Consider the following 17,686-nt stretch of genomic DNA (forward strand, 5'->3'; position numbering starts at 1 on the left):
TAACTGGAAAAATAAGGGTAAATAATAGTTGATGATGTTACTTTAGCTAATATGGTGACAATGATCTAGGCTGTTTTTTTTTGCATGGTCACAGATAGCTAATGTGTTGTGTATTGAAGTCTACAAGCGAAAGGGAAAGGTGAGCGGAGGAGAGCTCATAGATGTGAGGAATAGGAATAAGAATATAGGAATATAACAAGCTGTTTATACACTACTGTTCAAAAGTTTGTGGTCACTTAGAAATGTTCTTGTTTTTGAAAGAAAAGTACATCTTTTGTCCATTAAAATAACATAAAATTGAGCAGAAATACAGTGTAGACATTGTTAACGTTGTAAATGATTATTGTAGAATAGTTGAGTATCTGGAGCATCAGCATTTGTGGCTTACAGGCTTACAGGCTCAGAAACAAAGACCTTTCTTATGAAACTCGTCAGTCTATTCTTGTTCTGAGGAATCAAGGCTATTCCATGCGAGAAATTGCCAAGAAACTGACGATCTCGTACAACGCTGTGAACTACTCCCTTCACAAAACAGTGCAAACTGGCGCTAACCAGAATAGAAAGAGGAGTGGGAGGCCCTGGTGCACAAATGCCACAGAGTATTGGCTGAAGACAACAATATCAACATACAGCTGGCTGGTTATACAATGTACCGGCAGGATAGAACAGCGGCGTCTGGTAAGACAAGGGGCAGCGGTCTATATAATTGTGTAAACAGAGAGTTTTCATCTATATTCTTTGTAGCTGTTTACATACCACCACAGTCAGAGGCTGGCACTAAGAGAGCATTGAATGAGCTGTATTCCGCCATAAGCGGAATAAGAAAACACTCACCCAGAGGCGGCGCTCCTAGTAGCCGGGGACTTTAATACAGGGAAAACTTAAATCAGTTTTACCAAATTTCTATCAGCAACAGGAAAATAATTCTGGACCACCTATACTCCACACACAGATATGAATACAAAGCTCTCCCTCACCCTCCATTTGGCAAATCTGACCATAATTCCATCCTCCTGCTGCCTGCTTACACGCAAAACTTAAAGCAGGAAGCAACAGTGACTAAATCAATAAAAAAGTGGTCAGATGAAGCAGATGCTAAGCAGATGCTAAGGACTGTTTAATAGCACAGACTGGAATATGTTCCGGGATTCCTCCAATGGCATTGAGGAGTACACCATATCTGTCATTGGCTTCATCAATAAGTGCATTGATGACGTCATCCCCACAGTGACTGTACGTATATACCCCATCGAGAAGCCATGGACTACAGGCAGCATCTGCACTGAGCTAAAGGGTAGAGCTGCTGTTTTCAAAGAGCGGCTCTCTAACCCGGAAGCTTATAAGAAATACCGCTATACCCTCCGACGAACCATCAAACAGGCAAAGCGTCAATACAGGACTAAGATTGAGTCATATTACACCGGCTCTGACGCTCTTCGATTGTGGCAGGGCCTGCAAACCATTACAGACTACAAAGGGAAGCACAGCCGAGAGCTGCCCAGTGACACGAGACTACCGGACAAGCTAAACTACTTCAATGCTCACTTCAAGGCAAATAAAACAGAAACATGCATGAGAGCATCAGCTGTACCGGAAGACTGTTTGATCGCGCTCTCCGCAACCAATATGAGTAAGACCTTTAGACAGGTCAACATTCACAAGGCTGCAGTGCCAGACGGATTACCAGGACATGCGAGCATGCGCTGACCAACTAGCAAGTATCTTCACTGACATTTCAACTTCTCTCTGTCTGAGTCTGTAATAGCAACATGTTTTAAGCAGACCACCATAGTGCCTGTGCCCAAGAACAGTAAGGTAATGATTGTGGTCTACAGGAAAAAGAGTACCGAGCACGCCCCCATTCTCATTGACGGGGCTGCAATGGAGCAGGTTGAGAGCTTCAAGTACATTGGTGTCCACATCACCAACGAACTATCATGGTCCAAACACACCAAGACAGTCATGAAGAGGGAATGACAAAACCTATTACCCCTCAGGAGATTGAAAAGGTTTGGCATGGGTCCTCAGATCCTCAAAAGGTTCTACAGCTACACCATTGAGTGGATCCTGACTGGTTGAATCACTGCCTGGTATGACAAGTGCTCAGCCTCTGACTGTAAGGCGCTACAGAGGGGAGTGCGAACAGACCAGTACATCACTGGGGCCAAGCTTTCTGCCATCCAGGACCTCTATACCAGACGGTGTAAGAGGAAGGCCCTAAAAATGGCCAAACACTCCAACTACCTTAGTTATGGACTGTTCTCTCTGCTACCGCATGGCAAGCGATACCGGAGAGCCAAGTCTAGGTTCAAGAGGCTTCTAAACAGCTTCTAACCCCAAGCCATAAGACTCCTGAACATCTAGTCAAATGGCTACCCAGACTATTTGCGTACCCCCCCCAGACTATTTGCATACCCCCCCCAGACTATTTGCGTACCCCCCCAGACTATTTGCGTACCCCCCCAGACTATTTGCGTACCCCCCCAGACTATTTGCGCACCCCCCCCCAGACTATTTGCGTACCCCCCCAGACTATTTGCGTACCCCCCCCAGACTATTTGCGTACCCCCCCCAGACTATTTGCGTATCCCCCCAGACTATTTGCGTACCCCCCCAGACTATTTGCGTACTCCCCCCCAGACTATTTGCGTACCCCCCCCAGACTATTTGCGTACCCCCCCAGACTATTTGCGTACCCCCCCAGACTATTTGCGTACCCCCCCAGACTATTTGCGTACCCCCCCCCTCCCAGACTATTTGCGTACCCCCCAGACTATTTGCGTACCCCCCCAGACTATTTGCGTACCCCCCCAGACTATTTGCGTACCCCCCCAGACTATTTGCGTACCCCCCCCCCCCATACTATTTGCGTACCCCCCTCCCCTCTCCACGCCACTGCCTCTCTGTTGTCATCTATGCATAGTCACTTTAATTAACCTATGTACATACTACCTCAACTAACCGGTGCCCTCGCACATTGACTCTGTACTGGCACCCCCCTGTATATATTGTTATTTTTTACTGCTGCTCTTTAATTACTTGTTACTTTTATCTCTTATTCTTATCCGTATTTTTTGAAAATGCATTGTTGGTTAGGGGCTCGTAAGTAAGCATTTCACTGTAAGGTCTGCACTTGTTGTATTCATGTGACTAATAACATTTGATTTGATTAGAAGGCCAGCATCCCAGAGTTGCCTCTTCACTGTTGAGACTACAATAGTCATTTACAACATTAACAATGTCTACACTGTATTTCTGATCAATTTAATGTTATTTTAATGGACAATAAATGTGCTTTTCTTAAAAAAACAAGGATATTTCTAAGGGACCCCAAACTTTTAAACGGTAGTGTATGTGTCTATGAGCTGTTTGCGTGTGATCAGGGGTGTATTCATTTTGCCGATTCTGTTGAAAAATGTTTCTTAAACGGAAGAAAACATAACAAAAAGGGGATAAACATACCTGAATTTGTCCAATAGAAACTCTTGTTTGCAACTGTTGGACTAATGATTACACCCTAGGGCAGCTAGATGCAGGCAAGAATGTAAAGGCGGTTTTGAATGTGTTACTGTCTGTCCATGTGTCACCTGTCTGTCAACTCAAATCTTTCACCCAACCAGTTTGCACCTACGTTGCAAACTTTCATTCATAGGCTAGGTTGTAGCAACCTCATGATGGGTATAGGGAAAAATGTAGTAGCCTAAACCTATTGATTTTACATTGAACTGGGTGAATGGAATATGAATGACAGTCATCCAATATGTTGTAATAGAAATAAGGCCATGCTCATAAAATAAATAATCGTGCTCCCTCATCATAAACGGCGTGTGAGGGAGGGTGTGAGGGATGGATGGGTGAGGCTGGCAGAATGAAATAATGAACCCCATAAAACCCTCCTCTCCCTCTCTCCCTTCCCTCCTCTCCCCTGCACTCCTCCTCTGCCCTCCTCTCCCCTCTTCATTCCTCCTCTCCCTTCCCACCTCTCCCTTTCCTCTCTCCCCTCCCCTCTCTTCCCTCTCTGCTCCTCTCAGCTATAAACAATGGAACAAGCAGCTGTCACAACAACAGGGCCTGTGGTTAAGTGCCACCTCCCTGCTGGCCTGGCTACCCACTCTCTTTCCTGTCCCTTCTCTGACCTGGGCCTATGAAGGAGACAGGAGCCAGGGCTGGGTTGCCATGTTTGGAGTTAAGGAAAACGAACAGTGTAATTAGTGCCCAGTGCTGATGTGGTCTTATGTGGTATAGTAGTGGTGGTGAGAAAGACACAATCTGAGGTTACTGCTTCCCATTGGCCTGGTTGGCCTGCTACGCTGGTTGGTGGTGGAGGACCTGGAAGGCCCAGAGCAGACAGATTTATGTCTTGGCCTGTCCCATGTGCATGATGTGTTCCTTAGGAGAGAGCGAAGAGATGCTGGATTGGAGGGCTTACTCTATGCTGTCTATTAAATGCGTCTGTCACATGTAGACAAATGGGCGTGTGTGTGCATGCGTGTGTGTGTGTGTGTGTGTGTGCGTGTGTGTGTGTGTGTGTGTGTGTGTGTGTGTGTGTGTGTGTGTGTGTGTGTGTGTGTGTGTGTGTGTGTGTGTGTGTGTGTGTGTGTGTGTGTGTGTGTGTGTGTGTGTGTGTGTGTGTGTGTGTGTGTGTGTGTGTTTGCATGCGTGTGTTTGCATGCGTGTGTGTGCATGCGTGTGTGTGTGTGTGTGTGTGTGTGTGTGTTTGGATGGATGGATGGAGTGAACTATGTGTGTGCACCTAAAAATGCCAGTCTGCAAGAGAGGTCAGAATCTCTCAGGAGGCAGCAGGCTGAAGTTCACCACCACCACCACGCTCCAGCACTCACAGGGACACTGCATGCCTTATTCCTGGAGCAGTTGAACTATTTCCTCACAGGGACGCTGCATGCCTTATTCCTGGAGCAGTTGAACTATTTCCTCACAGGGACGCTGCATGCCTTATTCCTGGAGCAGTTGAACTATTTCCTCACAGGGACGCTGCCTGCCTTATTCCTGGAGCAGTTGAACTATTTCCTCACAGGGACGCTGCCTGCCTTATTCCTGGAGCAGTTGAACTATTTCCTCACAGGGACGCTGCCTGCCTTATTCCTGGAGCAGTTGAACTATTTCCTCACACGGACGCTGCATGCCTTATTCCTGGAGCAGTTGAACTATTTCCTCACAGGGACGCTGCATGCCTTATTCCTGGAGCAGTTGAACTATTTCCTCACAGGGACGCTGCCTGCCTTATTCCTGGAGCAGTTGAACTATTTCCTCACAGGGACGCTGCATGCCTTATTCCTGGAGCAGTTGAACTATTTCCTCACAGGGACGCTGCATTCCTTATTCCTAGAGCAGTTGAACTATTTCCTCACAGGGACGCTGCATGCCTTATTCCTAGAGCAGTTGAACTATTTCCTCACAGGGACGCTGCATGCCTTATTCCTAGAGCAGTTGAACTATTTCCTCACAGGGACGCTGCCTGCCTTATTCCTGGAGCAGTTGAACTATTTCCTCACAGGGACGCTGCCTGCCTTATTCCTGGAGCAGTTGAACTATTTCCTCACAGGGACGCTGCCTGCCTTATTCCTGGAGCAGTTGAACTATTTCCTCACACGGACGCTGCATGCCTTATTCCTGGAGCAGTTGAACTATTTCCTCACAGGGACGCTGCATGCCTTATTCCTGGAGCAGTTGAACTATTTCCTCACAGGGACGCTGCATGCCTTATTCCTGGAGCAGTTGAACTATTTCCTCACATGGACGCTGCCTGCCTTATTCCTGGAGCAGTTGAACTATTTCCTCACAGGGACGCTGCCTGCCTTATTCCTAGAGCAGTTTAACTATTTCCTCACAGGAGTAATTTTGTGTGTGTGGGTGTGTGCACACACACACTTGTTTCCATCCCTGTTCCTAACCAGAGAGGCCCCTTCACCAGGCCTGGTTGTTCTTTAGTATGATTCAACACAGAGTGCCTGGATACAACCCTTAGCCGTGGTATATTGGCCATATACCACAAAATTCAGAGGTGCCTTATTGCTATTATAAACTGGTTACTAATGTAATTAGAACAGTAAAACATATTTTTTTGTTACTGTCTGAAAGAAATACCATGGCTTCCAGCCAATCAGCATTGAAGGTTCAAACCAGGTATGACAAAACATGTATTTTTACTGCTCTAATTACTTTGATAACCAGTTTATAATAGCAATATGGCACCTCTGAGGTTTGTGGTATATGGCCAATATATCACTGCTAAGGGCCGTATCCAGGCACTCTGTGTTGCGTCGTGCTTAACAACAGTCCTTGGTCGTGGTATATTGGCTATATACTGTACCACACCTCCTCAATGCCTTATTGCTTAAATAATATATGCCATTTAGCAGACGCTTTTATCCAAAGCAACTTTCAGTCATGCGTGCATACATTCCACGTATGGGTGGTCCCCGGAAATGAACTCACTACTCTGGCGCTATGCTCTGGTGTCCTCTCTACAGACCATTACTCTGGGCTAGTTATATCAGAGTGTCCTCTCTACAGACCATTACTATGCCCTAGTTATATCAGAGTGTCCTCTCTACAGACCATTACTATGCCCTAGTTATATCAGAGTGTCCTCTCTACAGACCATTACTATGCCCTAGTTATATCAGAGTGTCCTCTCTACAGACCATTACTATGCCCTAGTTATATCAGAGTGTCCTCTCTACAGACCATTACTCTGGCCCTAGTTATATCAGTGTCTTCTCTACAGACCATTTCTCTGGCCTAGTTATATCAGTGTCTTCTCTACAGACCATTACTCTGGCCTAGTTATATCAGAGTGTCCTCTCTACAGACCATTACTATGGCCCTAGTTATATCAGTGTCCTCTCTACAGACCAGTACTCTGGCCTAGTTATATCAGTGTGTCCTCTCTACAGACCATTACTATGGCCCTAGTTATATCAGTGTCTTCTCTACAGACCATTACTCTGGCCTAGTTATATCAGAGTGTCCTCTCTACAGACCATTACTCTGGCCTAGTTATATCAGAGTGTCCTCTCTACAGACCATTACTATGCCCTAGTTATATCAGAGTGTCCTCTCTACAGACCATTACTATGCCCTAGTTATATCAGAGTGTCCTCTCTACAGACCATTACTATGCCCTAGTTATATCAGAGTGTCCTCTCTACAGACCATTACTCTGGCCTAGTTATATCAGAGTGTCCTCTCTACAGACCATTACTCTGGCCTAGTTATATCAGAGTGTCCTCTCTACAGACCATTACTATGCCCTAGTTATATCAGAGTGTCCTCTCTACAGACCATTACTATGCCCTAGTTATATCAGAGTGTCCTCTCTACAGACCATTACTATGCCCTAGTTATATCAGAGTGTCCTCTCTACAGACCATTACTCTGGCCCTAGTTATATCAGTGTCTTCTCTACAGACCATTTCTCTGGCATAGTTATATCAGAATGTCCTCTCTACAGACCATTTCTATGGCCCTAGTTATATCAGTGTCCTCTCTACAGACCATTACTATGCCCTAGTTATATCAGAGTGTCCACTCTACAGACCATTACTATGGCCCTAGTTATATCAGTGTCTTCTCTACAGACCATTACTCTGGCCTAGTTATATCAGAGTGTCCTCTCTACAGACCATTACTATGGCCCTAGTTATATCAGTGTCCTCTCTACAGACCATTACTCTGGCCTAGTTATATCAGTGTGTCCTCTCTACAGACCATTACTATGGCCCTAGTTATATCAGTGTCTTCTCTACAGACCATTACTCTGGCCTAGTTATATCAGAGTGTCCTCTCTACAGACCATTACTCTGGCCTAGTTATATCAGAGTGTCCTCTCTACAGACCATTACTATGGCCCTAGTTATATCAGAGTGTCCTCTCTACAGACCATTACTATGCCCTAGTTATATCAGTGTCCTCTCTACAGACCATTACTATGCCCTAGTTATATCAGAGTGTCCTCTCTACAGACCATTACTATGCCCTAGTTATATCAGAGTGTCCTCTCTACAGACCATTACTCTGCCCTAGTTATATCAGAGTGTCCTCTCTACAGACCATTACTATGGCCCTAGTTATATCAGTGCCCTCTCTACAGACCATTACTATGCCCTAGTTATATCAGAGTGTCCTCTCTACAGACCATTACTATGCCCTAGTTATATCAGAGTGTCCTCTCTACAGACCATTACTATGCCCTAGTTATATCAGAGTGTCCTCTCTACAGACCATTACTATGCCCTAGTTATATCAGAGTGTCCTCTCTACAGACCATTACTATGCCCTAGTTATATCAGAGTGTCCTCTCTACAGACCATTACTATGCCCTAGTTATATCAGAGTGTCCTCTCTACAGACCATTACTATGGCCCTAGTTATATCAGTGTCCTCTCTACAGACCATTACTATGCCCTAGTTATATCAGAGTGTCCTCTCTACAGACCATTACTATGCCCTAGTTATATCAGAGTGTCCTCTCTACAGACCATTACTCTGGCCTAGTTATATCAGAGTGTCCTCTCTACAGACCATTACTATGCCCTAGTTATATCAGAGTGTCCTCTCTACAGACCATTACTATGCCCTAGTTATATCAGAGTGTCCTCTCTACAGACCATTACTATGCCCTAGTTATATCAGAGTGTCCTCTCTACAGACCATTACTATGCCCTAGTTATATCAGAGTGTCCTCTCTACAGACCATTACTCTGGCCTAGTTATATCAGAGTGTCCTCTCTACAGACCATTACTATGCCCTAGTTATATCAGAGTGTCCTCTCTACAGACCATTACTATGCCCTAGTTATATCAGAGTGTCCTCTCTACAGACCATTACTATGCCCTAGTTATATCAGAGTGTCCTCTCTACAGACCATTACTATGCCCTAGTTATATCAGAGTGTCCTCTCTACAGACCATTACTCTGGCCCTAGTTATATCAGTGTCTTCTCTACAGACCATTTCTCTGGCCTAGTTATATCAGTGTCTTCTCTACAGACCATTACTCTGGCCTAGTTATATCAGAGTGTCCTCTCTACAGACCATTACTATGGCCCTAGTTATATCAGTGTCCTCTCTACAGACCAGTACTCTGGCCTAGTTATATCAGTGTGTCCTCTCTACAGACCATTACTATGGCCCTAGTTATATCAGTGTCTTCTCTACAGACCATTACTCTGGCCTAGTTATATCAGAGTGTCCTCTCTACAGACCATTACTATGCCCTAGTTATATCAGAGTGTCCTCTCTACAGACCATTACTATGCCCTAGTTATATCAGAGTGTCCTCTCTACAGACCATTACTATGGCCCTAGTTATATCAGTGTCCTCTCTACAGACCATTACTATGCCCTAGTTATATCAGAGTGTCCTCTCTACAGACCATTACTATGCCCTAGTTATATCAGAGTGTCCTCTCTACAGACCATTACTCTGGCCTAGTTATATCAGAGTGTCCTCTCTACAGACCATTACTATGCCCTAGTTATATCAGAGTGTCCTCTCTACAGACCATTACTATGCCCTAGTTATATCAGAGTGTCCTCTCTACAGACCATTACTATGCCCTAGTTATATCAGAGTGTCCTCTCTACAGACCATTACTATGCCCTAGTTATATCAGAGTGTCCTCTCTACAGACCATTACTCTGGCCTAGTTATATCAGAGTGTCCTCTCTACAGACCATTACTATGCCCTAGTTATATCAGAGTGTCCTCTCTACAGACCATTACTATGCCCTAGTTATATCAGAGTGTCCTCTCTACAGACCATTACTATGCCCTAGTTATATCAGAGTGTCCTCTCTACAGACCATTACTATGCCCTAGTTATATCAGAGTGTCCTCTCTACAGACCATTACTCTGGCCCTAGTTATATCAGTGTCTTCTCTACAGACCATTTCTCTGGCCTAGTTATATCAGTGTCTTCTCTACAGACCATTACTCTGGCCTAGTTATATCAGAGTGTCCTCTCTACAGACCATTACTATGGCCCTAGTTATATCAGTGTCCTCTCTACAGACCAGTACTCTGGCCTAGTTATATCAGTGTGTCCTCTCTACAGACCATTACTATGGCCCTAGTTATATCAGTGTCTTCTCTACAGACCATTACTCTGGCCTAGTTATATCAGAGTGGCCTCTCTACAGACCATTACTCTGGCCTAGTTATATCAGAGTGTCCTCTCTACAGACCATTACTATGCCCTAGTTATATCAGAGTGTCCTCTCTACAGACCATTACTATGCCCTAGTTATATCAGAGTGTCCTCTCTACAGACCATTACTATGCCCTAGTTATATCAGAGTGTCCTCTCTACAGACCATTACTCTGGCCTAGTTATATCAGAGTGTCCTCTCTACAGACCATTACTATGCCCTAGTTATATCAGAGTGTCCTCTCTACAGACCATTACTATGCCCTAGTTATATCAGAGTGTCCTCTCTACAGACCATTACTATGCCCTAGTTATATCAGAGTGTCCTCTCTACAGACCATTACTATGCCCTAGTTATATCAGAGTGTCCTCTCTACAGACCATTACTCTGGCCCTAGTTATATCAGTGTCTTCTCTACAGACCATTTCTCTGGCCTAGTTATATCAGAGTGTCTTCTCTACAGACCATTACTCTGGCCTAGTTATATCAGTGTTTTCTCTACAGACCATTACTCTGGCCTAGTTATATCAGAGTGTCCTCTCTACAGACCATTACTCTGGCCTAGTTATATCAGAGTGTCCTCTCTACAGACCATTACTCTGGCCTAGTTATATCAGAGTGTCCTCTCTACAGACCATTACTATGGCCCTAGTTATATCAGTGTCCTCTCTACAGACCATTACTATGGCCTAGTTATATCAGAGTGTCCTCTCTACAGACCATTACTATGGCCCTAGTTATATCAGTGTCTTCTCTACAGACCATTACTCTGGCCTAGTTATATCAGAGTGTCCTCTACAGACCATTACTATGGCCCTAGTTATATCAGTGTCCTCTCTACAGACCATTACTCTGGCCTAGTTATATCAGTGTGTCCTCTCTATAGACCATTACTATGGCCCTAGTTATATCAGTGTCTTCTCTACAGACCATTACTCTGGCCTAGTTATATCAGAGTGTCCTCTCTACAGACCATTACTCTGGCCTAGTTATATCAGAGTGTCCTCTCTACAGACCATTACTCTGGCCTAGTTATATCAGAGTGTCCTCTCTACAGACCATTACTCTGGCCTAGTTATATCAGAGTGTCCTCTCTACAGACCATTACTATGGCCCTAGTTATATCAGTGTCCTCTCTACAGACCATTACTATGCCCTAGTTATATCAGTGTCCTCTCTACAGACCATTACTATGCCCTAGTTATATCAGAGTGTCCTCTCTACAGACCATTACTATGCCCTAGTTATATCAGAGTGTCCTCTCTACAGACCATTACTATGCCCTAGTTATATCAGAGTGTCCTCTCTACAGACCATTACTATGGCCCTAGTTATATCAGTGTCCTCTCTACAGACCATTACTATGCCCTAGTTATATCAGAGTGTCCTCTCTACATACCATTACTATGCCCTAGTTATATCAGAGTGTCCTCTCTACAGACCATTACTATGCCCTAGTTATATCAGAGTGTCCTCTCTACAGACCATTACTATGCCCTAGTTATATCAGAGTGTCCTCTCTACAGACCATTACTATGCCCTAGTTATATCAGTGTGTCCTCTCTACAGACCATTACTATGCCCTAGTTATATCAGAGTGTCCTCTCTACATACCATTACTATGCCCTAGTTATATCAGAGTGTCCTCTCTACAGACCATTACTCTGGCCTAGTTATATCAGAGTGTCCTCTCTACAGACCATTACTCTGGCCTAGTTATATCAGAGTGTCCTCTCTACAGACCATTACTCTGGCCTAGTTATATCAGAGTGTCCTCTCTACAGACCATTACTATGCCCTAGTTATATCAGAGTGTCCTCTCTACAGACCATTACTATGGCCCTAGTTATATCAGAGTGTCCTCTCTACAGACCATTACTATGCCCTAGTTATATCAGTGTCCTCTCTACAGACCATTACTATGCCCTAGTTATATCAGAGTGTCCTCTCTACAGACCATTACTATGCCCTAGTTATGTCAGAGTGTCCTCTCTACAGACCATTACTATGCCCTAGTTATATCAGAGTGTCCTCTCTACAGACCATTACTATGGCCCTAGTTATATCAGTGTCCTCTCTACAGACCATTACTATGCCCTAGTTATATCAGAGTGTCCTCTCTACATACCATTACTATGCCCTAGTTATATCAGAGTGTCCTCTCTACAGACCATTACTCTGGCCTAGTTATATCAGAGTGTCCTCTCTACAGACCATTACTATGCCCTAGTTATATCAGAGTGTCCTCTCTACAGACCATTACAATGCCCTAGTTATATCAGAGTGTCCTCTCTACAGACCATTACTATGCCCTAGTTATATCAGAGTGTCCTCTCTACAGACCATTACTATGCCCTAGTTATATCAGAGTGTCCTCTCTACAGACCATTACTATGCCCTAGTTATATCAGAGTGTCCTCTCTACAGACCATTACTCTGGCCTAGTTATATCAGAGTGTCCTCTCTACAGACCATTACTCTGGCCTAGTTATATCAGAGTGTCCTCTCTACAGACCATTACTATGCCCTAGTTATATCAGAGTGTCCTCTCTACAGACCATTACTATGGCCCTAGTTATATCAGAGTGTCCTCTCTACAGACCATTACTATGCCCTAGTTATATCAGAGTGTCCTCTCTACAGACCATTACTATGGCCCTAGTTATATCAGACTAACAGAGACCTGACTCTTGTCCCGAAAGGAAATGTTTCTGTATTTATGTGGCTGGTTGCTTTATTGTGTTCTCTTAAACCTGTCTTCATCCCATCCTCCTCTCTCTCTCCTGTGCAGAGTTGCCCAGGATCACGTCAGAGCCCCAGGATGTTGACGTGACGTCAGGGAACACGGTGTACTTCACCTGCAGGGCCGAGGGAAACCCCAAACCACAGATCATCTGGCTTATGAACAAGTAAAGCCCACACTCCAATGGTGACATCAACATTGACACAATGTGTCCTAACTACTTTTTCCTACAGTTAACATTTAGCCATTGAGTCAATTAGCAGACACTCTAATCCAGAGAGATTTACAGGAGCAAGTATGGTTAAGTGCCTTGCTCAAGGGTACATCGACAGATTTTTCAACTAGTCTGCTCGGGGATTCGAACCAGCAACCGTCCGGTTACTGTTCCAACACTCTTAACTGCTAGGCTACCTGCTGCCACATATAAACATACTGTGTATGCGATTATGTAATGCTATTTATGTATGTGTATTTTTCCACAGTAATGCCCTGAACATGCATGATGACTCTCGTCTGAACCTGCTGGAGGACGGTACTCTGATGATCCAGGACACGCGGGAGACGGACCAGGGAGTGTACCAGTGCATGGCGAAGAACGTAGCTGGAGAGGTCAAGACCTCTCAGGTCACACTCAGATACTTCGGAGCCCCCTGTGAGTGGTCCCTCATATTATGTAATACATGTTTGAAAAATCTTCATGGGTTTGAATATATAGTTCATGGGCTATATAATGTAAATCCTTCTCTACAATGACAGTGAAGTGGTTACTGCACACGTTACACTTATGCTCTTGTACTGTTAACAAGGTACTTAACATCTGTGATCTCTTGCTCCCTCTCATTATTTCCTACACACTTGGCCCGATGCTGTGGTTCTGTGTAGGGCCAGATGATATTTTTCTGTGTAGGGCCAGATGATATGGTTCTGTGTAGGGACAGATGATATGGTTCTGTGTAAAACTGGATTACAGTGCCTTTCGAAAGTATTCGGCCCCCTTGAACTTTGCGACCTTTTGCCACATTTCAGGCTTCAAACATAAAGATATAAAACTGTATTTTTTTGTGAAGAATCGACAAAAAGTGGGACACAATCATGAAGTGGAACGACATTTATTGGATATTTCAAACTTTTTTAACAAATCAAAAACGGAATAATTGGGCGTGCAAAATTATTCAGCACCCTTAAGTTAATACTTTGTAGCGCCACCTTTTGCTGCGATTACAGCTGTAAGTCGCTTGGGGTATGTCTCTATCAGTTTTGCACATCGAGAGACTGACATTTTTTCCCATTCCTCCTTGCAAAACAGCTCGAGCTCAGTGAGGTTGGATGGAGAGCATTTGTGAACAGCAGTTTTCAGTTCTTTCCACAGATTCTCGATTGGATTCAGGTCTGGACTTTGACTTGGCCATTCTAACACCTGGATATGTTTATTTTTGAACCATTCCATTGTAGATTTTGCTTTATGTTTTGGATCATTGTCTTGTTGGAAGACAAATCTCCGTCCCAGTCTCAGGTCTTTTGCAGACTCCATCAGGTTTTCTTCCAGAATGGTCCTGTATTTGGCTCCATCCATCTTCCCATCAATTTTAACCATCTTCCCTGTCCCTGCTGAAGAAAAGCAGGCCCAAACCATGATGCTGCCACCATGTTTGACAGTGGGGATGGTGTGTTCAGGGTGATGAGCTGTGTTGCTTTTACGCCAAACATAAAGTTTTGCATTGTTGCCAAAAAGTTCCATTTTGGTTTCATCTGACCAGAGCACCTTCTTCCACATGTTTGGTGTGTCTCCCAGGTGGCTTGTGGCAAACTTTAAACGACACTTTTTATGGATATCTTTAAGAAATGGCTTTCTTCTTGCCACTCTTCCATAAAGGCCAGATTTGTGCAATATACGACTGATTGTTGTCCTATGGACAGAGTCTCCCACCTCAGCTGTAGATCTCTGCAGTTCATCCAGAGTGATCATGGGCCTCTTGGCTGCATCTCTGATCAGTCTTCTCCTTGTATGAGCTGAAAGTTTAGAGGGACGGCCAGGTCTTGGTAGATTTGCAGTGGTCTGATACTCCTTCCATTTCAATATTATCGCTTGCACAGTGCTCCTTGGGATGTTTAAAGCTTGGGAAATCTTTTTGTATCCAAATCCGGCTTTAAACTTCTTCACAACAGTATCTCGGACCTGCTTGGTGTGTTCCTTGTTCTTCATGATGCTCTCTGCGCTTTTAACGGACCTCTGAGACTATCACAGTGCAGGTGCATTTATACGGAGAATTGATTACACACAGGTGGATTGTATTTATCATCATTAGTCATTTAGGTCAACATTGGATCATTCAGAGATCCTCACTGAACTTCTGGAGAGAGTTTGCTGCACTGAAAGTAAAGGGGCTGAATAATTTTGCACGCCCAATTTTTCAGTTTTTGATTTGTTAAAAAAGTTTGAAATATCCAATAAATGTCGTTCCACTTCATGATTGTGTCCCACTTGTTGTTGATTCTTCACAAAAAAATACAGTTTTATATCTTTATGTTTGAAGCCTGAAATGTGGCAAAAGGTCGCAAAGTTCAAGGGGGCCGAATTCTTTCGCAAGGCACTGTATATGGTTCTGTGTAGGGTCAGGTGATATGGTTCTGTGTAGTGCCAGATGATATGGTTCTGTGTAAAACTGGATTATATGGTTCTGTTTCAGGGCCAGATGATATGGTTCTGTGTAGGGACAGATTATATGGTTCTGTGTAGGCCCAGATGATTTGGTTATGTGTAGGGCCAGATGATATGATTCTGTGTAGGGCCAGATTATATGGTTCTGTGTAGGGCCAGATGATATGGTTCTGTGTAGTGCCAGATGATATGGTTCTATGTAGCGCTGGATTATATGATTCTGTGTAGGGCCAGATGTTATGGTTCTGTGTGTAGATCCAGATTATATGATTCTGTGTAGGGCCAGATGATATGATTCTGTGTAGGGCCAGATGATATGGTTCTGTGTAGGGCCAGATTATACCATTATGTGTAGTGACAGATGATATGGTTCTGTTCAGGGCCAGATAATATGAATCTGTGTAGGGCCAGATGATATGATTCTGTGTAGGGCCAGCTGATATGGTTCTGTGTAGAGACAGATTATATGATTATGTGTAGGGCCAGATGATATGGTTCTGTGTAGGGCCAGATTATATGATTATGTGTAGGGCCAGATGATATGGTGCTGTGTAGGGCCAGGTGATATGATTATGTGTAGGGCCAGATTATATGATTATGTGTAGGGCCAGATGATATGGTTCTGTGTAGGGCCAGATGAAATGGTTCTGTGTAGGGCCAGATTATATGATACTGTGTAGGGCCAGATGATATGGTTCTGTGTAGGACCCAATATTTATCCTGCTCTGATCAAGTGGGCAGGAACAACTCAAGGCCTTATGTGGGAAAGAATAGGCTTCTTTAGTTTCCACCCATTTTATCACTTAGATACTTTGTCTCAATCCTCCTCTGTCTCTCCTTCTCTATCTCATCCCCTACCTTCCTCCCCCAGCGCGGCCCAGTTTTGTGATCCAGCCCCAGAATACAGAGGTGTTGGTGGGGGAGAGTATCACCCTGGAGTGTAGCGCTACAGGCCAGCCCCAGCCCCGGGTCTCCTGGACCAAGGGGGACCGCACTCCCCTGCCTACCGATGCCCGTATCAACACCACCCCGTCTGGGGGGCTGTTCATCCAGCACGTGGTGCAGGCAGACGAGGGGCAGTACACCTGCTTCGCCTCCAACAACCTGGACACCATCCACGCTACCGCTCACATCATTGTACAGGGTGAATAGCACTGTAGAGTCAGTATTTAGAGAGAGGCAGTGGCAAACATCTTGTTTGTAATCTTCTGTAGTTTCTTGACTTTACATGGACAGTGGACAAACAGGGACCAAGATATTAAGCAAGGATGCACAGTATAATTTGCTTTCAATGAAGAACCATATGTGTAAATGGTATTTTAATGGTACATATGTTTGTGTCTGCTAAGAATTGTCAGGGTTGCGTTTTTTGACATGAATCTTCTTCTCGAGGCAGCTTTGCAGACTGGTCACTAGCTAGCACAGCCACAAAGTCATAAAATCTGCTTTTAAACCTAACCCTAACCTTAACCTACCCTTAACCACACTGCTAACCATAATGCCTAAACCTAACCTTAAATTAAGAAATTTTTCCAATATAGACAATTTTGACTTTGCGGCGGACCTATCTAAGGGGAAATCGCTCATTTCTTTCTCCAGGACAAGACTTATGACAATAAATGTCAACCTGCTAAGAATTGCCCATATGTATACAACACACTGTTGAGAGAACATGATTTAACTTGTTGTTGTGCCTAACTCTCCTGCGGTTCCTGTTACCCAGCGACCCCCCAGTTCACAGTGACCCCCCAGGACCAGTCAGTGTTGGAGGGTCACACGGTGGACTTCACCTGTGAGGCCAGCGGTTACCCCCAGCCCGTTATCGCCTGGACGAGGGGGGGCAGCCCCCTGCCCCAGGACCGCCGCCACCTGGTCCTCTCTACAGGCACGCTGAGGATCGCCCGCGTGGCGACCCACGACGAGGGCCAGTATGAGTGCCAGGCCGTCAGCCCGCTGGGCACGGTGCGCACCGCCGTACAGCTTAACATCCAGCAGAGAGGTGAGACGGATCTCTATACCCTAGCAGGATCCAGATGTTATGCCTGATGTATCAATATGGTATGAATCTGCATGCTGTTATGATTGACGTATGAATTCAAATGTTGTGTCT

At 44.6% G+C, this 17,686-nt stretch overlaps 1 protein-coding gene across 3 annotated transcripts in view; it reads left to right on the top strand.

The window, feature by feature from the left end:
- Positions 1 to 17,686, top strand: part of LOC109893786 (peroxidasin homolog) — a 92,833-nt gene that overhangs the window by 45,820 nt on the left and 29,327 nt on the right. For all 3 annotated transcript variants that reach the window (XM_031829094.1, XM_031829095.1, XM_031829096.1), the window contains 4 exons: positions 12,966 to 13,083; positions 13,400 to 13,569; positions 16,448 to 16,720; positions 17,300 to 17,575. In XM_031829094.1, the coding sequence (XP_031684954.1) occupies positions 12,966 to 13,083; positions 13,400 to 13,569; positions 16,448 to 16,720; positions 17,300 to 17,575 (837 nt within the window). The remainder of the gene's footprint in view (positions 1 to 12,965; positions 13,084 to 13,399; positions 13,570 to 16,447; positions 16,721 to 17,299; positions 17,576 to 17,686) is intronic.

This window comes from Oncorhynchus kisutch, linkage group LG7 (genome assembly GCF_002021735.2).
Source record: "Oncorhynchus kisutch isolate 150728-3 linkage group LG7, Okis_V2, whole genome shotgun sequence".
Classification (NCBI taxonomy): domain Eukaryota; kingdom Metazoa; phylum Chordata; class Actinopteri; order Salmoniformes; family Salmonidae; genus Oncorhynchus; species Oncorhynchus kisutch.